At 45.9% G+C, this 22,015-nt stretch overlaps 1 protein-coding gene across 10 annotated transcripts in view; it reads right to left on the bottom strand.

Annotated features, from left to right (window-relative positions):
* The window catches only part of BCAR3 (BCAR3 adaptor protein, NSP family member), a 284,505-nt gene that overhangs the window by 49,786 nt on the left and 212,704 nt on the right, over positions 1–22,015 (bottom strand). Inside the window, exon 1 of one of the 10 annotated variants that reach the window (XM_003933291.4) lies at positions 2,220–21,421. The exons of the other annotated variants lie outside the window; for them this stretch is intronic. Coding sequence (XP_003933340.2) covers positions 2,220–2,303 — 84 coding nt within the window. The 5' untranslated portion in view covers positions 2,304–21,421. Of the gene's footprint in view, positions 1–2,219; positions 21,422–22,015 lie in introns of those variants that run through there. 10 annotated transcript variants of the gene reach the window in all.

Raw genomic sequence — 22,015 nt, 5'->3', positions numbered from 1 at the left:
GGCCTCCCACTTAATTCCCTTCCAAGGTCTTTATACACAAATCCATATGAGGCCTCTAAATACATCCTAAATTCTGTAAGCCCTCTGCAAATAAGATCTTACACTCTGAAAACACCAGTATAATTGTTCTCCTAGGTAAGGAAGGGGCCTCTATATTTTTAGTTTTCTTCCCATACAACAAACACTATTAATACCATAGTACTTTCTCTAGAGATGATATGGATTAGACCAAACGGAAAGTTACCATGGCTACCGCAGTGTTATTTTTGGTATGAGAAATTCATGCCAAGGGACGCAGTATACATGGTCAAGAATTGGAACTTTATTTCCTCTTTGCTATCAGGCAATCAATCCCAATTTAATTTTGAAACTCTAATTGCAAAGGAAACTAATTATGAGCAGCAAGATCTGAAACCCCTAATTAAAGTGCGAGTCAATAAAGCGATTCGGCATTATCAATTGGGGCGCCACTGGCAGGACGGGGTATTAGGTACAAGCAGATTTCATTCCCAAGTAACTAGCTAAGCCAAATAAAACAGGGAGACTCATTTTGAGGGTGCAGTTGGGGAACGCTAAGTTGGGACTGAGGGCTACAGTTTCCAGTAAGTGAGCAGGTCAGGCCTTCTGTCTGTGCTATGAAGACTTCGACAAACTGGGAATGGAGTAGGAAGTCCGGCTGGAAAGAAGAGTGTTTCTACCAAGAGTCAACCGCTGAGAGTGGCCACAGTAGAGAGGGAGAGAGTGGACAGGCTGAAGGACAGCAGGTTCCGACTAAGCCCATATATTAAGTGGCCTTTCTACATATTATGCAGCCTTGGGGCTGTAACTGCAGTAAAACAGGGGTGCCCAAACAGAATCTCATCCCTCTGAAACAGATACTTATAGGCTGACTCCCTCATATACCCAGTGCTGAGGTGCACTTTTCTGAATTAGCAGAAGTTGGCTTGCGGAAGGACTTCTGTTCGAGTGAAACCTACTGCCAATCCCCGAAGCGCACCCTGCCCTTTGGGACCTCTCTGTCTGTCTTGGAAGCTTTAAAATACTGTTAATGGCATGACTTCATCTGCCCCACACTAGAACGATCCATATTTAGGCCAGAAACCACATGGACCTCGCATCACTCCACTGAGCTCCAGGACAGAAAGGGGCTCGAGTCAGGAAGGGAACGCTTCTAACCAATAATTAATTACTCATCCTCCGTCAAATTCCCTGACAAAGGGACAAAAATGAACACTCCTACCAGAGAGCAAATCAGCGGAAGCTCATCCTTTCCCCACTCTGTATATTTTTATGCAGAAAGGTTTTCTCCCACTAACAGATAACTTTTTCCGATTTTTTTAAAAAAGCATATTGAAAAGAAGGAAGCATCACAACCCTGTTGCGGCCCTTTCAAAGGTAATGCATAAGCCAGTCCCACAGGAAAGGGAGCTCTGCTTCAGGGAGGGAAGGATTCCTTCAGAGCTTTCAGAGTTCAATTTCCCAGGAATAAATGAGGTCCGTAGGCAGGCTTGGGCCAAGAGGCTTTTTCCAAGGCAGGCAAACCCCAAGATCAACGAAAGCCTATATTAGTCTTAATTCCTAGTGCGTCACAGGCAGGCAACACAGAACACAGGCCTCGTCTTGAATTAGTCAAAGAAGGTTCTCTGAATATTTTCATCAAAATAGTGTACTGACACACAAAGCTCTTGGCACTGGTGTCTTATAACAAATGTTAAAATGTGAGCAGTAAAGACAACAGTTCTGAACTCTGAGATGTTTTGAAACCTGGCTGCAATTTGAAAGAAAATATTTTGTGGCTTCTGTACATTATATATATTATTGATATCTAATGGACCAGCAGGATAAACAAAGAAAAGGGCTCAGCCACCTTGCATTCGTTAGAAATGAAGGAAGAGAGACAGAGACAAAAAAGAGAAAGAAAAAAAATGGCTCTGTCTTATTGAGCTACTTTAGCATAAAATTTCAGCCTAAGGAAAACTTAGGCTGAAAAACAGCTTCAGCCCAAAACAGACAAGGAGTCCGCCCCATTCTGTGCCACTGGGCTCTGCTTCCAGGGAGGTAAACCACTAGGGGCTTTTGAACACCCGTCAGTCAAGGAAAGCACCTCTGTTTTTACAACCAGCAATCTGCAAACTTTTTCTATTGCCCTTTAGGGAACTAATTCTTTCAGGGTCCCCCGAAAGAGTTATACATGTACTTTACTTCCAAACCAAACCTACCTTGACTCCAATGAAAGACTTGCGGTGATAGAAGCAGCACAGAGCTGCCGAGAGGGCGTGGAAAGCATTGCATTCCTTAGGCATCTTTCAGTCTTCGGTCCCGGGGACCACGCGCTTTCTTTAGGGTTAAAATAAAGGGGGCTTCAGATGTAAAAGCCCTAGCCCACCACAGCAGCTGTGCTGCTTCTGCCCAGAAGTCAGGGAAGTCGGCAGGCAGGGGAGTGAGTCGGCTCCTTCTCCCGGGCTAGTCTGGGACTTTTCCCCTGTGCTGAAGCCAATACGATCCACTCGTTCAATTCTCGCAGGCTGGTGTCCAGCCTGCCATGCACACAGTGCCAGAAATTCTCATGTGACCAGACTTGCTTTCTGATGAAATTCTAACCCCTCTTAGAAGAGGCCTTAGGCTTTAGCTGTCCCCTCAATTTAGAGACCAGGCAGAAATCATTAGCGTCCACCTTCCTGCCCCCCAGTATTTTCTTCTGAGGCTGAACTGTACCATGCAACCTACTCCTAGTGGTTCTGTTTGCTTGTCACTTCAGCACCCAGGGGTTTAAGGAAGCAGGGCAAGTTGTACATATCACACCACCCTGTCATGAACAGAGGCTCCTTTGAGAAAAGGAGGTGGCCTCAAAGTGACTCTTCCTAGGAGCAATCCTAGATGTCCTAAGTAACCCAGGCAGGATCCCTGTCCTCACTCTCCCAAGCCCACCTCCAGAGCTGTTTATTTTTAATTAAGATGCTCCTGGCAGCCAGTTTGCAGCTGATAACATTGGCACAGCCATCACTATTGGCAAAGCACTATTGCCTTTTGGGTTTAATTAGCAAGTCTGTCAGCAAACACCCAGAGTGCCTTATGCCCTCCCACCTGGCTGTGCAACCTGTTGGGAGGATGGGGACTATGTACCTCCTCCTGACTCAACTGTTTGTCCTACGCCCTCCTTTAAATCCTTCACTTTAATTACTCGTCACCACTCTGATTACCCACTTTGCGTAACCTAGATCCTGCACACGAACCTCGCATCCAGCGCAGCCAGGCAAGGCCCTCCTGGGTTCCCTGCAATGTGAGCCCTCTACCCCTACCAAGAGCCGCATAACCTCTAGGGAAAACTAACTGCTTTTCCTCTTTCATTCCAGTTATAGCAGATGCTCCACGAATCTTTTTTGTTTTTTAAAATCAAATCCAGGTTTCTGCCTGTTGCTCTTCCTCTCCTATCCTACTGCTTCAAATATTAACTTTTTGTGGCTTCGGCCACTCAAAACTGTAATGTGTCCTGAAGCTTTCTAAAACTTCACACAGGCAGAAACTTGTAATGAGGAAGAAACAAGACCTATTCAGTCCAGAAAGGAACAATACCAGATGGGGCATGAGGGAGGTATGAGAAATATCCAATGGGATTAGCGTCAAATCCTCAAGAGACCTCGGCCTTTGGACTAGGCCAAGTCTGCTTGCAAAAATAGGAAACTGTTTGTTCTGGGCCCAGTGAGCAGGTACGGAGAGCCACAGTTGCACGCCCATGCAAGGGCAAGGGCCTGGCCTGACCGATGTGTAGATATGGGGATGGAGCTGCTAAGTGAGGTTCTATCACCACAGGCCCAAGCGTGGGCGATGACTTCCTTTCTGCTCCTTCAGCTGCTTTCCTCCCTCACTCCTCCTCTCTGACTCTGGAGGTCTGGTCTGCAGTCCTGAGGACTCCCAGGCCACAGAAAGTCCACCAGAGAACCTAGAAGGAAGCGCCAAGGCTGGCAGAACTCAGAAGGGTTTTCTGAGCTCAAAGAGCTCTTAAAGACTGTCCGGTCAGTGGTCCCTACTGTCCTCCAAGGTTCAGCACTGCACCTGTGAGGAAGTGTGTTCGGGTTTGCCCTCATTTCTGTTAGATGGGGTTCAAAGGGTAAGTGCATGTGAGCAGCCAGGACCAGGTCCCAGCAGTGCTGTGGGCATGACTCATCAATCAGGCCTGGCCTTTAGCCACCACAGAAGGGGCCATTTTTACCTGGTATTCTCCTTTGAGGGAAAATAACAATTCCTTCAAGCCAAAAACCTCCCCAAGAGGCTAGAAAGGCATCATCCCAGGCTGGGGGAAAGGGAGGGGAGCAGGGCCTGAAATCCTGCACAGAAATTCAGTGAGATTAATCAGCCAAGAGCTTTCGAAGCCCAGGCACCCTTCCCCCAGAAATCATGAATGCAATGCATTCCTGAAAGTAATATGCAAATAACTCAAGACATGTAAAGCACACAGAATTACAAACAAAGTGCTCCAGAGGCAGGGTAAAAACAAAACCAAAGACACTTAGGCTACTGTGGAATCACAGCTCTGGTTACCTGAGGATTTCTCTGTTTATTCTAAGAAACATCTCCAAAATACCCAAAGAATTTCTTCCACCAGGATTAAATAATGGACTAATCTTACTAGGTAACTGTTTTCTAAGCACTTTTATTTTTATTCCACACCAAAAATAATTTCTGAAGCAGCACTCAAAGGTTTTAATCAATTTTCTCCTGAAACAGTCAAGGAGAGAGACTAAAATAACGTGTTGTTTTTGTAACTAAATAATTGCATGAATTCTCAGTGTCCTTCACTGACTTGTTAGGCTTTAAAACATCACCTATTTACACTGATCAATTCCTCCCATTCTCCCCACAATGATTATTCTAGTTACAAAGAAATAGAGGACTAGACCAGTATGCCACTCAGCAGAGAACAAAGGGCTAGGGACTCCAACCTCAGGCTGCAGAACCTGGTATCTGATCACACAGAAACACAAATAGATTTTTAAATGTCTTATAATTGAACCTTTTACAGAGCCCCATGAAAGGGCTGTGACCTGGGGCAGCGGGCCACTTTCTGACGATCTGGTGCATGGAATTGGGGACTCATCAAATTTGGATGCAGGGCTTTCTAAACACCATGCCCCCTTGGGGACAGGGGAGGGCATTTCTAAGGAACTCCCAGGGACTGAGGAATGGAGGGGCCAGCTCGGAGCTCTGGAAAAGGTCCTGAAGGGTGAGCACCATTACCCCTCTCTGGCTGCCTGGAAGGCCTGCCCCTCAGCGGCACCGAGGGAAACAGCTGTGATTAAAGCCAGGGCTGGGAAGCCAGGTAGGTCCTTGAAGGAAACCTCCATTAGCTCAGGTCAAATGTTGCCCACCCCCTAATTCAAAAAGAGGGTTAAAGCAAGCCAGAGGAAGACCCCTGCATAAGAACTGCCCTCAATGCCAGTTTTTCCTTGGGCAGCCCTAATACTAACCTTCCCTGTTCAGTAACCATGGAAACAGGAGCTGCCTGCCAGACATATTCAGCAGACACATGCTTCCTGTTGGCAGCAGCCCCTCAGCTGAGAAGGGCCAAGAGAGTGAGTCCAGAGTCCTTTTCCCAAAGCGTCACGGCTCCCGCTAGAAGGTCAGGCTCCCAGTGAGGTACACCTTCTCTCCGACAAGGCACGGAGGGAGACGGAGGGAGACGGCGGGACATGCCTGCCAGGTCCTACTTTTCAGTGTTTCAGCACATTTGGAACACAATTCTGCCCATAGCCCCAAACCCTCCCCAAAGCTCCCCAGAATCAGGGCATCAAGGCTTATACTGAGGCACTCTTGGGCTTTGTCAAGCAGCCCCATGGACAGTGACTCTGCCCATGGCTAAGGACAGTGACTCACCCCAGGCTTCAAGGCCTGGCTCGTTCCTGCCCAAAGGGATGTCAGTCGGGGGTGAACACCAGTCATCACGATCAAAACAGCTCAAAACATCTTGTGGCAACTACTAAGATCCTTGATGCTACTCCCTCTCCCCCAAAGATCAATGCTTTCTGGCTTTTTGCTTTCCCTAAACGTGATCTGGTTCTCAGTGAACAAAGACAGCTTTAAAGAGCTAGGGCATGAGGCTGATGGAACAAGCTCCATCTCTCCTCATGCCCTAGGAAGTAGGCAATGATTAGCCTGGACCTTGCCCGGCCCAGCACCAGCCTGGCGTCACAGGGAGGAGACCCTCTGCATCTTTGGCTCCCTAGAGAGTAGTGTGGCAGGTGCCTGGCAAGCCCTAGGCAGAAGAGGAGGCAAGCTGATCTGCAGCCCTGCTTCTCAAGACTTCCCCAATACCCACCCTGTCTCTGCCTGATTCTGAACGAATAAGCCAGGAGCCCAGACGCTTTCCCACAAAGAGCGAGAGGGCCTCAGGGAGAAGAGCTGGGAAACCAGGGAGGACAGGAGGAGAAGACTTTGCGCAGGAGGTCAGCTCCTCTTCCAGCCAGGCTGCGTAGCTATGGAAGCTGCCAAAGACAGTTCCACACATTTTCCTATATGCAAATCTGATTGATTTCTTGCTCCAAAAGGGAATGCAAACGAGACTCTGGCCCCCTTTGTGTATTGCTGTGGACAAGACGTTCGCCTGCCCTGGCAAACAGAGGGTGCATTTAGGAGTGTTTGCTGTGCATATCCTGGTCTGACAGTTTCCCCAGATTCCTCAAGGGGATGAAAGTATGGCTGTTAAATGGTCTCTATCCGGAAGCAGTATTGATCTGCCTAGCACACAAACAGACACTAAGTACAGTCCACAGCAAATTTCTCTCTGCTGGGCCTTCTGTCTTCCCTTACAAATTTCTGTTTCTCTACTTAGCTCTTAAAATTGTGTAACTGAGTAATGTGAAGCGAAATTATGCACTCTGCTCTGTTTTGCTTTCTTACAGTATCGCACACAATTCTGCCCCGTGCACCTCTCTACCACTACAACGTAGTTCCTGGTGTCACCCCAAAATTCCTGTATTACACAAGCTCAATTTTCTGTTTTTAGCATTAAGGCAAAAAAGAAAAAAAGAACACATACAGGACATAATCCCAAGCTCTCAAACGGCAGACTCTCTATCTGATGATCTTGGCCTTCTCTGAGATTCGATGAAAGCCAGGGACCCTCCTTATAGAGCAAAAGACACATACTTGCAATGCTTTACTATTAGAGCTTGTCCAACCTGCCCTATTTTGTTGTTGTTGATGTTCCATTTTGTTCTGTTTTAGGCATTTAACAGCCTGAAGCCATGGGGTTTTGCTGTTGTTGTTTTTGAGACGTACTCTCCATCTGTCACCAGGCTGGAGTGCAGTGGTGTGATCTCGGCTCACTGCAACCTCCCCATCCTGGGTTGAAGCGATCCCATGCTTCAGCCTCCCAAGTTGGCTGGGATTACAGGCACGTGGCACCACACCTGGCTAATTTTTTTTTTTTTTTTTTTTTTGTACTTTAGTAGAGACGGGGTTTCACCATGTTGGCCAGGATGGTCTTGATCTCCTGACCTCATGATCCACCCACCTTGGCTTCCCAAACTGCTGGGATTACAGGCATGAGCCACCACGCCTGGCTGAAGCCACGGTTTTTAGTTTCTGTCTCCAGTGACAAGTGGAAAAGAGGGATGAAGGGGCTTTACTGGTCCAACCAGAAACAGAAACTAAGAACCCATTCTCCCTCTTGGACACCTCTGCTTCAGGGGATTCCTATATCCACTAAAGCCCATCCATAAACCCCTTGGGGTCTTATCCATCCATGATGATTCACCACTTACTTCCCAAGATTCCGTTTCTTCTACACTTACTATGCAAACAATTACAGCTGGGGTAATCACTTACTTCCCCTGCCATCTCAGCTCCTGGGTTTTCTTTGCTGTACGCTTTTCTCTTTCCCTTTCCTTCCACTTTTGGTAGGCATAAGCTATGTGAGCAACTAATAGGCAAACACCACAAAGTCCTTTAGAGGTCCCTCCCATGCAGAGTGCTACAGAAATGGGCAGAGGGGCATGTCCAGGGCCCTCTGCAGGCCTTACCAGCCAGGAACAGCTGCCTCTCTCCCATCTCCACAGTCTCACAAGCACCTCTGTAAAATGGCATCTTCCAAAACTGAGCTGAGACAGACATCTGCTCGTCTTCAAACCGGCTCCTTAACATACCCTGGAGGTTAGAGACTAGTAGGAGAGCCAAGACGGGTTCCAGGCTTCACCGCTAGCTAGCTGGGTGACCTTCAGAAATTAACTAACTTCTCTGAGCTTCAGTTTCCTCCCCAAACTTACCAGGTTATTGTGAACATCAAGAGGGATATCACATGGAGGCCCTGGCACCCAACACACGGTAGGCAGTCAACAAACATGAGCTTCTTTAGGCCTGTGAAGGAAGTGGCAACAGACCATCTTCCCCACTGTGCTCGCAGGGCACAGGCCCACCCACATGCTGGGCCACAGAAACCATGCCTGTAGCCACGAGAAAAGGGTGGACACCCACCCATGCCATAAGCCACTGACCACTGGCTGGCTCCCAGATGGTATACTTAAAGCTGATGTAATAAGGAGACTTTTAAGAGCTTTTAGCCTTAAAATATGTTACTCACTAAATTTTAAAACTGCTTATTAAAATACCACATATGGTTTTAATTATACTTGCTCAGATGTCTCAGGATTTTCTACTCCAGAGTCTGTCATGTTAGGAGTTGTTTAACAGGCAGCAGGTGCATACACAGCCCACGTGATCCTAACCCAGAGGACTCCTGGGTCCATCCACAGCTAGCTCTCAATGTACCACTTTTGTCTGAGCCACTCTGACTGGGAATCCTGTGGGTTTCCTCTGTCTATGGGTCCTGGGTGGTACCCCTCCTTTCCCACTGCCTTGGGACCAAGCTGGCTGCAGAACAGGACTACAGCCTCAGTCCTGATTGGATGCCCTACAAGATCCTCACTCCTCCAGCCCCACTGCCCCCTCCCCTGGCCCTGCAATTCAGCCCTGGGAACGGATCTTCCATGTGAGTTTGGCATCCCCAGAGAACCACTTCCCATACGCTGGATGCCTTCATACTTCCCCGGCCTGTATTACTGGGTCGTCTGATATCAGCCATTCCTAGAACTACAACCGTGTCTGGTATAGCTCCTTGGATGCTGTGACCCCTCTGCCTGCCCTCACTAGACTTTCTGTCTGTGTCCTCCCAGACACTGCCTTCTCCCCAGACCTCCTTCTCTCAAGCCCCTGATGGCAAGAATCTGCCAGAGTTACAGTGTATTCTTCCAAAACCACCCACCCCCATCTCCACCCAGTAAGGCTGCCAAGTGCCTGAGTGGATGAACCAGGCTGTAACGGATCACCTGCCTAGGAAGGCAGGAATCTAGGGGCAGAGAGAAGCTGTACTAGGTGAGAGGTGGAGTCAGCCGTAACCCCACCCATTCCAGCCTGGAGGGAAAATGGCCTTATCAATCGCTTTTCTGCTGTCAAACAAATTCTAGCCATGTAAACAAACTATTTCGGTGGGAAAATATCCTTTTTTCGTGGTCATAAGCTGATCACGGCCATTACCATCTGAGTGATGTACTGGATAATTCTGCAACCTGCCAAAGTAGCTGAGAATCGGTCCAGATTAGGAATTCTGAACCTAGGGGTGGACTGGGGCTTCCATGAGCCACTAGAAACCGTATACAAACTGTTGTGTTCATTGAGGAGAGGGGTTATTACTTTTACCCAATCTCAGAGTCATGTGACCAAAAAATTCCTTCTGATCCAGAAAGATTCGTGGTTCGTGGGAAGGAAGGTAAAAATACTCTGGTGGTCACGGAAGTGAGTGAGGACCAGTAAAGCACCCTTGGCTGGCCAACTTGCATATACTCAGGCCCTGGCAGGGATGTGGCTGCTAGGAGGAGGGAACAGACGGCCTCGGGGCTAGCATTGCAGTTCCTCACTGCTTTGACCAGCACGGGAACCTCTTCACTCAGCGGGTGAAAGGACCTTGTTTGCATGTAATACTTAGGATAGTAAATTCAAAGAGCTACAAGTCTGACTCTTAACAATCCCTCCTCACCAGACTTCAGAGATGCCCTGAAGAAGCTGGCAGCAGTCACAGACACTGTTTCACCTCACTCACCCTGCATGCAAGGTCCCCAGGTGCCGGCATTTCTACAGAGAACTTCTACCATAGTGTCCTATTTCATACTCACACTAGGAGAGGAGTATTATTATCTCCATTTCACATGTGGGATCAAACAGCTCTTAAAGTTAATGATTAAAACAACAATGAATCAGAATGGCTGGCTCTGTCTGGTGTGATGAGGGAAGCATGGAGAACACCTGGTTACCAGAAGTGCTTTATCTTATGTAAATCTGAAAGGCAAGCCTCCCTCCAACCAAGGGACAGATATTCTTGGCAACGCGGACAGCAGGTCACATCTGTAATAGTCCATCAGAAATCCTAGTCCACTCGCAGCTGAAAGGGAAGGGCAGGGCTGGGACAGATGGATGCTGACGTCACAATCTGAGAAGAACCAGGAGGCAACAAACTCTTACTGTACAAGAAGGGCTAAGGGACTGTCTTTGTTACATATAGAGACACAAACAGTACCCCTTTCTCTACCGGAAGAGGCCGACTCAGAGGGTTCTGCGCATGGAAGGACCTCATTGACTGCCGGCCAGTTTTTTCACTTCCTAATGTATCAATCGCCAAGCACAATGCTGTCTGCAGGAGTGACATCCAGAAGGCCAACATGTGCCCTTCCTGGTGCCAAGGTGGGGACAATGAATTCCTTTTGCCAGTGGCTCAATGATTTGAGTACGCCTTGCAATGTATACCCAAATGGGTGGAAGGGCTGGATTGAGGAAAGGAGAATTACTAGGGAGAGCAGCAGAAACCCATCTGGGTAACTCTCCAGGAACAACACCAGGCCTCCTGGTTGGGTCACCTGTGATAAGATGTGGGAATCTGTCCAAGGCCAAGCTCTAGATCGTCCAGGATCCACAGCGCCTCTGGACACCCCCACTCCCTGCCCATAACTTCTCTGTAACAGCAGTGAATCTGGCAAACTTGGAGGCAATGGGTATCCACTACATAAACCAGGAGGTAGATAAACTAGGGAAAGATGGGGATAGGACTTAAAAAGATTATTATTTTGCAAAACTTACCATTCACGTGTCAACATTTTGTATATGTACCCTGAATAGGTAGAGATAATAGAAATATAGCAGAATATACTTCTGATCCTAAAAATGCAGGGGGGAAATTGTAGAGACAGCAGGTGGTGGCTATTATATTTAAAAGCTTTACTGAGTAGCATGTGTATTCATCCTTTTAATGGATGTGTGAGCCAATTAGAACACAACACTGAATGGCCCAAGAACAACATGAAACCAAGCAGAGTCCTTCCCTGAGATTTCTTTTTCCCCTTGGACCACAAGCTTTAAGACTATAAGCCTAGAGCAGACCACAGCCACACCCCCACTGCATGAAGAAGCTGATGGAAGAGAATGTGGCCAAAGTGCTGAGAGAAGCAGATGCAAGAGACTTAACGTCCTAACAACATTTTCCTTCCCAGACGTAGTCATCAACCCAGGCTGCTCCACCCGCCTGCCCAGAGGTAAGTTTCCTAGCTCACACCATCAATGTGCGTTTACAGGCTCACCTTATCAGTGTGAGATTAAAACTTGAGATGGAGATGTAACATACTGTGTTGGGCTCTGTTAGAGATCATAAAATGTGATCCCTGTATCTGAGAAATGCTACAAGGAACCAACATGAGCTGATGTTACATGAAAGCATGCATATTATACACCCGTTAATAATGGGGTTGTGCTCTACTGTGTCAGCAATGAATGGAAATTTATGGTGTTTGGCAATCTCTTCCAGGGACTTCCATGAAAGAACTGACCTGTTTTGAGTTTTCAAGGATAAAGATGACGTGAACTTGCCTCTAGGAAGAGGGAGAGGGATTCATGTTGTTGGAATGTCCTGTGCCACTGGTGTAGGAGTGAGTTCTGCTCCCACGCCCAGCACCTCCCAGCCAGGGGGAAGCACGAACCAACTGCACTCTCAGCCCTGCTTATGTGGCACCAGGATGTTTCCAAAAGGCTATTCTGCTATGTGGAAGGCAGCAGGGCCCTATTCAGAGGTACTGGCTGAGACATTCCCTTACTGAGGCCAGGTGAACTTTTCCAGGTACAGTCACCTGGGAGGGCAACCCTGATGACTTCTTTCTACGTCAAAGGATGGGACATTTACATCATCTCCAAATTACATTCAAATCTTCCCAAACATGCTCCTTAGACAGTCCTTAGGGGGACGTGGCCCGGAAGTTTGGGAGGCCCTGCTCTCGGTCTGTGTGGGCCCATAGGGGTTTCCTTCTCCCTTTGCTATTATTCCACTTACCCTAGTAGAGTAATAGGAACTCTGTCCTCCAGAGTTCAGCTACTGAAGCCCTCATTGAAATGACCGGTGCCCTTGTCTGTTGGCCCTCATGACCCACGTCTTATTGTCATCATTGGAATGCCTGAACATGATAGGGGCCCACTGAACATCTGGATAGCTCAGGGATTCTCAACCTGGGGTCCACAAACACCTGGAACTAAGACACGCAATAAGTGTGCATGCATATTTCTAGAGACATGGCTCTTATGCGTCACATTTGCAGAAAGGTTGGGGCCCTTCCCTCTCTCTTCCAAAACAGTTCAGAACTACAGAGGCGTGAGGCCACCCAGAAGTTTTGCTCCTCACTGGGTGAACTAGCCATGCCGGCCTCTGGCCGAATTAGGGCTGGTTCGCACTTTGGCCCTAACAGTCATCTTACGCTCTCAAACTCTTCACTAGCTGGGATTCCAAACTGGGATAGGCTTCCAAAATGCAGTAACTCCCAGCTCACACCACCTGTACTCTGTTCAAGTAATCCTGAAACCAGCAAGTAAGAGGACTTGACTCTGTTTCGTCGAGAGAAGACAGAGAGGAGGTGACTGAATTCGGGCTCAGTTGGACCACACAGACTCCTTCAAAATATACCCACCTGGGCCTGGTAAAAATAAGTATCCAGCTGGAGACTGGGGGTCACAGGAAACAGTCCATCAGCTTCTTCATTTCTTCTACACAAAAAGCTCTTTTGAGAGTGTGAATGGGGGCTTTATATAGTAAGTTCTCATCCACAGGCTAATAAATATGTGAAATGGCCTCTCAGACCAGGTTCCTGCAGCCTGGACACTGAGGTCATTCAAGAAACAATTAGATGCCATCTGGAGAGAGCTGGGACTCCAAAGGAAATTGCCTCGAAGGGCCAAACAGCATGCTCTCATTCCCAGGGTCTGACACAGCCTTATCTTCATTCACATAAAGGACGAATGGAGCTCAGCCAGGGAATCCACACTGGGAGCACTGAAGGAGCCAAGGCTGCAGCAATTAATAACAGCTTAAGGATCAGGAGAATGAGCACTTCCAGCCTGCCCCAAGTAAATAAATCCCTCCAACGAATTTATCCCTCGACTGCACTTCCACATGCAAGCAGAGCACCTCACCATAACCCCAGCTTCAGCCTCCCCAAGCTTGGAGATTTCGGAGTTTTAATATAAAGCACTGAGAGGAAAGCTATAATTGTTTCTGGCCCAGCACTTTACAGTATATCATGAGGACGACTTCGTTGTGTTACATACAGTTAGCATTTCCGGCGGTGTTGCAATCCACTCCACTAGAAGGAACAGCCCCGCAATTGAGAACCCTTACTTCGAGGATTGATTCTCAATTTTCCCCTCATTTTTAAATGAAAGCTTAATGTAAATGCAACTGTTGGGGACGCTGAGCTGAAAAGTAAACTTTGCTAGAGAAGTAAAGATGGATGTAGGTAAACAAGAGGGGATTATTTGTGTTTTCATTGTTTCTGCAGCTTTTAGGCTCTTAAGTAGCAAGAGACCCTCTGGTACAGCGGTGCTCAAAGTGTGGTCTGCAGGCTGGTTGGGGGAGGGTCTTCCGGGGGTCTGAGAGGTCAAAACTTATTTTCATAATAAGGAGATATTTTTTGCCTGTTTCACTGGCTTAACATATATACTGGAGGAGCAAAGGCTATGATGGGTGAATTCCTGGTGCCTCAGCACAAAGCAAGGCAGAGGCACCAAACTCTACCAGGGGCCCTTGCTTGACTCCCACTGGATCAAAGAATTGAAGAAAAACAGCAAGTTCCACCTAGAAGTCTTTGATGAAGCAGTGAGAATTATTCACTTTATTAAATCTGGGCCCTCGAGGACATGTCTCTTTAGTATTCTGTACGATGCAACGGGACATGCACAGAAAACAATTCTGCTGCGTTTCCAAGCACAGAGGTTGTCTGAAGGAAAAGCAGCTGTAGAACTGAATTAGGGCTCAACTAGCTGCTTTTTTGTGGAATACCATTTTTACTTCAAAGAATCTCTGACAAACTTGGTTATTCAGACTTAGGTATTTATTTGGCAGCCATTTTCTGAAAAACGAACAAAGTGAGCCTGTTACTTCAGGAAAAACAACTGACAGTGTTTGTTACCAACGATAAAATTCCAGGTTTCAAGTCAATATTAGAATTCTGGAAAACTTGTATTCACCACCACGAGTTTGACAGCTTTCCATTACTTTATTTTCTGATGAGATCGGTGGTCATATTAATGAACATGAGTTTCGATATTATATAGAGAAATAATATAGTATCAGCTTTCCACTACTTTAATTATTTTCGGATGAGACTGGGGGTCATATTAATGAATGTGAGTTTTGATATTATATAGTGAAATATTTATAAGATCTGCATAACTTATAAACCAGTATTTTTCAAATGGCCAATGCATGATGACATAAACTCATGCATGGGTAAAAGATCCATTCAAATTGCAAGATAGATCCATTCAAATTGAATTTTTTTTTCTTTTTTTGAGACGGAGTCTCTGTTACCCAGGTTGAAGTGCAATGGCGTGATCTCAGCTCACTTCAACTTCCACCTCCTGGGTTCAAGCAATTCTCCTGAGTAGCTGGGACTACAGGTGTCCGCCACCATGTCTAGCTAATTTATAAGAGAGACGGGGTTTCACCATACTGGCCAGGCTGGTCTCAGACTCCCAACCTTGTGATTTGCCCACCTCGGCCTCCCAAAGTGCTGGGATTACAGGTATAAGCCATCGTGCCTGGCCTCAAACTGAATTTTAAGAAAATAAAGTAAAACAAGTTCATTGACAGGGTTTCAGAGTCCACACTGCAATTAACCTTTAGGGAACTACAACTTGCTGAGTTCTAGTCTAGTATGAAAGAACAACATCTGTAATGATATGAAAAGGTGATTGAAATACTCCTCCCTTTTTTAACTGCACACCTGTGCAAGGCCACATTATTTTAAACTTCAAACAAAATAACATAAAACAGAGTGAACACCAAAGCAAATACAGGAATCAAGTTGTGTTCTATCAGACACAAAGGAGATTTGCAAATATGTAAAACAATGCCACTCTTACCACAAATTTACATCCACTGATATATAATGGGTTTCTCATTTTTAAATGAATAAACATAGCACACATGAAATGCTCATTAAGTAAAAATAAGTTAAATAAAGATTTTAAAATATTCCATTTTAATTTCTAACATGATGAATATCAATAGTTAGAAGTTGTATAACAAAAACTTTTTAGGGTCCTCGATAATTTTTAAGAGGTCTTCAGACAAAACAATTTAAGAACTTCTGCTCTAATATTTAAGTTACTTGTTTTACATAATTTTGATTGAGCCACAAGTTTTCGGTATCTTATCTACAGAGTAGACTGAGGTATAAAATTACAGGGGTGTTTTCATTTTTATAAGTATCATAAAAACACTATTAGAAAAAATTAGAAACTGAGAAAAATGTAAGAAACAACAAATAAAAAAAAACTTTTAGTTACCAAGAAGTTTTATTTTGACCTATTAAATGACACTGAGTCATTCAACTCCTAGATTTTTATCTTCTGAACATTCTGGCACAAACGCACGCCAAGACACCTCCACTGACAACAGCACCGTCCTATCAGCGTCACACATGGCTCCTCTCTTCTCTCACTTCATGTCCAGTCCATCAGGAAGTGCTGATTGCTCCGCCTTCATGTTACATTCCTAGAACCCCCTTCTTTACCCCCCTCCCCTGCTCTCACAGGTCCAAACTACCACCATCTCTCATCTAGACAATCACAGTGGCCTCCCCACTGGTCTCCCTGCTTCTGTCCCTGTCCCCTGCAGTCTAGCAACAACACAGAAGCCAAATGAACCTGAGATGACATACAGGCTCTACACAATCCCTCGCACATCACCTTCTGCTGCTCTTAACATCAGCTGCTTTCACCGGCTCCAGCCTCCAGCCTCCTCGTCCCTCCGTGGAAGAGGCTGGCTTCACAGCCTTGCCCTTCTTCTCCCCCTTAGACATCACAGTTGATTTGCATTTCCACTCAAAAGTCACCTTCTTGGTGAGGCCTTCCCTGGTCACCCTATCTAAAATTTAATGTCCCTCTACCCTAACTTTCATAGCTCCTTTCCCTGATGCATCTTTTCTGCTAAACACTCATCATCAGCTGACAGGATTGACTTGCTTGTCCTTCTTATTGTCTTCCCAGTCCTCCACCCGCAAGGTAAAAGCCCCAGCGGGGCAGGGATGTTTTGTTCACTGCTGTATTCTTAGCCCCTGGAATAGTGACCAGTTCAGGGAAGAGAATGAATAAATATTTACTAAATGACTATGTACTAGCCACAAAAAAACTCTTTCTAACAGAATCATTAGCAAAGCCCAAATGTCAGTGGGGAACTGTTTAACTAGAGCTGCATTTCATACAATGGAATACTGGAGGGAAGGAGAGGAGGAGGGAGGCCCGCATGGTTAAGACGGAATGATGTCCAGTGAAAAGAGCAAGTTGCAAAGTTATATGTAGTTCTATTTTCGCAATAAATAAATTTTTTCCCAAACTCATTGTTCTCTTAACAAAGTGATTTCTTCTGAGACTCTCTTTTCCCATTCAAGAAACATGGAGCATCTACCATTCTCCCAAGGTTCCTCCTGCTCTAGTCAGCCTGGGCACACGCTGTCACCCAGGCATGGGGTCTTCTGCGTTACTCAATACCAGCATGCTTCCTGCCAAGCCAAGACGTTTTTTCAGATATCAAATCACGATTCAAATACAAATTCTTTCCAAGAAACTTCTTGGTTACCAGAGGTAAGACTTCAAGCCAAATGCAAACCGCCTATCTCAAAATCTACATACAGTATTGCAGCATTTTAGAGCTTTTCATTCAAGAACATTGACAATTAACTCTAATAAAATTCCTTGACAATTTTAACCTGCCTTATATAAATCCATTGAAAACCACTTACCTTTTCATGTATTGTAAACACAGCTCTTTTTTTCTGCAGTTGAATACAATGTCCTAACATGCTATTACATTTGATATTAAAAGCGCTCAGAATACTGTAGCCAAACACTGCACTGTCGTGACGCTGATGACCACTAGAGGGAAGAGCTTCACAGCAAATGATTCTAAAGCTAGAAATTGAGGCCTTTCATTTTGGTGTTGAAGTTACTGACTGCTATAGTCAACAAGATCTCCCAAAGAGTAGGTAGGTCTAAGCTATAGAAGTTGCCAGAACTACATTTTTAAAAACAGTATATATCTATGCCCAAATATGTGAGTAAATATTTAAGGTGTCAATAGCAGCCCCACAGTTTTCATACCAGGTGGGAAGGAGAAGCTAGTCTGAGGTTAGGTGTGGGAACCTCCTTGCTGTTTTGAAATAAAAACATTTAAGAATTTCTGGAAAAATTTTAGAGACATCAGCGTTACCTGCTTCGGGAAACATTAAAGTTTTTGGAACGACTACATTCCCCCTTCCCTAAATTTAAGTGCCCACTGTGTGTACATTTTAAAATAACTGAAGAGTATAAATTGGTTTGTAACACAAAGAATAAATGCTTGAGGTGGCGGATACCCCATTTCCCCTGATGTGATTATTATACACTGTATGCCTGTATCAAAATATCTCATATACACCTACTTTATACTCACATAAATTAGAAGTTAAAATAAATGCCCTAGTGCATCTGGTGTATGTGCTAAGTCAGTCGCTAAACCGAAGAAAGATCCTTGTCCTCAGAACTCACATTCTAGTAAGAAGTTTTATTTTTGAAAGTAAACAAGGCCAGGTGTGGTGGCTCCTGCCTGTATATACAGCACTTTGGGAGGCCAAGGCAGACGGATCATGAGGTCAGGGGTTTGAAACTAGCCTGACCAACACGGTGAAACTCTGTTTCTACTAAAAATACAAAAAATTAGCCGCGCATGGTGGCTTATACTTGTAATCCCAGCTACTCAGGAGGCTGAGGCAGGAGAATCACTTGAACCTGGGAGGCGCAGGTCGCAGTGAGCCACTGCACTCCAGCTTGGGTGACAGAGCGAGGCTTCGTCTCAAAAATAAAAATGGAATGAAAATAAAATAAAATGAAAGTAAACAAATAAGGCTAGGTGTGGTGGCTCATACCTGTAATCCCAGTACTTTGCGGGGCCAAGGCAGGCAAAATCACTTGAGCTCACAAGTTCAAGACCAGCCTGGCCCACATGACGGTGAAACCAGGTCTCTAAAAAAAAAAAAAAAAATCAGCCAGGTGTGGTGGTGCATGCCTGCAGGCCCAGCTACTCAGGAAGTGAAGTGGGAGCATGGCTTGAGCCTGGGAGGCAGAGATTACAGTGAGCTGAGATTGTGCTATTGCACTCCAGCCTGGGTGACAAAGCCAGACCTTGTTTCAAATGATAATAATAACAACAACAACAGGCTGGGTGCAGTGGCTCACGCCTGTAATCCCAGCACTTTGGGAGGCCCAGGAGGGTGGATTACCTGAGGTCAGGAGTTCAAGACCAGCCTGATCAACATGGCGAAACCCCATCTCTACTAAATATACAAAAATTAGCCAGGTATGGTGGCAGGTGCCTATGATCTCAGCTACTCAGGAGGCTGAGGCAGGAGAATTGCTTGAACCCAGGAGGGGGAGGTTACAGTGAGCTGGATCGTGCCATTGCGCTCTAGCCTGGGCAACAAGAGCAAAACTTCATCTCAAAAATAAAATAAAATAAACAAATAAAATTTGGGACAAATGAGGATAATATACAGAGTAATAAGAGAGTGACTTGGGGGCTGCTTTTAGTAGAGATGTCAGGGAAGGCCATTCTGAGGCAGTGAAATGTGAGTCAAATGAACCAGCCACATAGGGAGTGGCCTGAGCTATAATATTCTCTACATTTGGTGCATTAAATGTTCACAGTCACTAAGCTGGGATTTACTGAGTGCTAACTACATGCGGGACACTGTGCTACGAACTAAGAACTTCACCTGTATTCACTGTTTAACACCCAGTCATTACTGTTTAGGAAATTGGGCTCAGGGGAACTTCGGTAACTTGCCCAAGGTCATACAACCAAAAAATGGCTAAGACAGGGCTCTGGATCTGTATTAGCTCCCCAGGACTGCCATGACAAATTACCACAAACTCGGCGACTTTAAAATAGAAATATATTTATTGCCTCACAGCTCTGGAGGCTAGAAATCCTAAATTAAATATCCAGAGGGCCACGCTGGCACTGAAGGCTGTAGGGAGGGGCCTGCCTTGGCTCTTCCTCGTCTCTGGTGGTTGCTGGCACTCCTCACCTAGCAGACTTATCCGCTCCCCCAAACCCCTACTGTCTCTGTCTGTTCTCATATGGCCTTCTCCCTCTATGCCTGTGCTGTGTGTCTGGTCTAAATCCCCTTCTTAAAAGGACACCAGTGGATTAGATCCCATCCTTGTGCAATATGACCTCATCTTAATTTAGTTATACCTGCAATGGCCCTATTTCCCAATAACGTCACCATTCACAGGTACTGGGGGTTAGGACTTCAACATATCGCTTTTGGCGGACATAATTCAACCCACAGCAGTGTCCTAGCACCCACTCCAAACCACTCAGCTCTTCTACCTGAGACCCTTCCAGGTGGATGGGAAGGCAAAGCCCCAGGGACACCAGGGAAAGCCAGGGTGGTAGAGGACAGTGACTATCAGGGTGGCAGGAGACGAGGTTAGAGGTCGACAGGCCACGCTGGATTCAAAGCCCAATATGGAGCTGAGTCCTGTCAGAAGCCACAGTTTCAATTCTTGCCTGCCTTGTTAGTTTTTGAGTCTCTCAGCCATTCCTACAGTCTGGGATCTCAGAAGAATCCTTCCTTGAGCTAGGGAGGACGGTGCCTCAGCTTCAGGGCTGAGGCCTGCAGCACAGAATACAAATTCGCACAGAATGTAAATCTGGTCTTATTCTTCTCACTGGCTAGGCCATGTTCCTTTCAGCAACTCCAGAGGGCAGCTACAGTATTTGACCTTGTCTCAAACCACCAAGTTCAGGAGGCCCAGTGAGAAATCACTTCTCTCTGACTTGGGGCATGAGAAAAACATCTCAGGCTGCACTGACAAAGCAGTGTCTGGCCTGAGGAGTTATCCAGGCAAGCCCCAGGCAGGAGCAGCCAGGGTTCAAGTACCCATCCAGCCCCACACATCTTTTCATCCATCGGGGCTAAAGATGTCAGAACTGACCAGGGCAGCAGAGAGATGCTGCTCAGAGCTGACAGGTACACTTCACAAGATGCAGAGATGCATCCAGATCCTGCACAGTGTGACAAGAGCACTGTCCTTGTGATTGTGCAAGATCACAAAACTTGCCCAAGGACTCACTTTTGTTGAAAGCCTGCTATGCACTATTGGGAAGGCAAACAGAAACAGTAAAGGTGCAGCCTAGAGCAGGGGTCAGAAAACTCGTTCTATAAAAGGTTCTTTTAAGTTTTTGGGGCCACAGTATCACAACTACAGAGGCCCCAACTTAACAACGGTTCCACTGATTTTCAACTTTATGATGGCGCTAAGGTGATACATAGTCAGTAAAAACTGTCCTTCAAATTTTGAAATGTGATATCTTCCGGGCTAGCAACATGCACTATGATACTCTTGGGTGCTGTGGTAAGCTATAGTGTTCAGTGGCCTAAGCTATGATATTCACTACATTAGGTGTATTAAATGCATTTTCAACTTAAGATATTTTCAGTTGATGATGGGTTTATTGGGATGTAGCCCCATCATAAGTGGAGGAGAATCTGTACTCAATCTCACCATTATAGGGAAAGAAGCCACAGACAATACATAAATGAACGGGCATGGCTGTCTTCCAATAAAACTATCGACACACATCAAAACTGGAACTTAATTTTGCCATTCTTCTTTGGATTTTTAAAAAGCCAGTTTAGCACTTTGGGAGGCCAAGGTGGTGGATCAGCTGAGTCAGGAGCTAAAGACCAGCCCGACCAACATGGTGAAACCCTGTCTCTACTAAAAATATACAAAATTAGCCAGGGGTGGTGGCAGGCACCTGTCATCCCAGCTATTTGGGAGGCTGAGGCAGGAGAAGCGCTTGGACCTGGGAGGCAGAGGTTGCGGTGAGCCGAGATCACGCCATTGCACTCCAGCCTGGGCAACAAGAGCAAAACTCCATCTCAAAAAAAAAAAAAAAAAAAAAAAAAAAAAAAAAAAGCCATATGAAAATATAAAATCCACTTTTAGCTTAGTGGCTAAAAAAAAAAAAAAAAAAATAGGTGGTAGGCTAGATTTGGTCTTAGGCTATAGTCTGCTGACCCTTTGGTCTAAAGATATCCACAAATGCTCAAAGATTAATGTCACGGTGGCAACAAGGTTTTCAAACGGATATCTCCTTTCCTCCCTATTAACTGGCTTCTGGTACAATGCTAGGTACTGGTGTGGTCCCAGGGCCCTAGCTTCGGTCCCTCACCCGCACCATTTACATCCTGTTAGAATCTCTCAGCTTCCCTAATAATTGGGTCTTAATTCTGTCTCTAAAAGGCCTTCACCACATGGCCTAACTTTCCACTGCCGCTATTTCAGGTCAGACTCCTGGTAACACCTTCCTCCCACCTGGTCTGACCTGACCAAACAATTACAAACACATGGTATATACCAAAAAAAAAATCTTGTGGCTGGGTAC

The sequence above is a fragment of the Saimiri boliviensis genome, chromosome 11 (genome assembly GCF_048565385.1).
Source record: "Saimiri boliviensis isolate mSaiBol1 chromosome 11, mSaiBol1.pri, whole genome shotgun sequence".
Taxonomy (NCBI): Eukaryota; Metazoa; Chordata; class Mammalia; order Primates; family Cebidae; genus Saimiri; species Saimiri boliviensis.
Note: the sequence above shows the minus strand (reverse complement) of the source record. Positions and strands in the feature narration are given on the sequence as shown.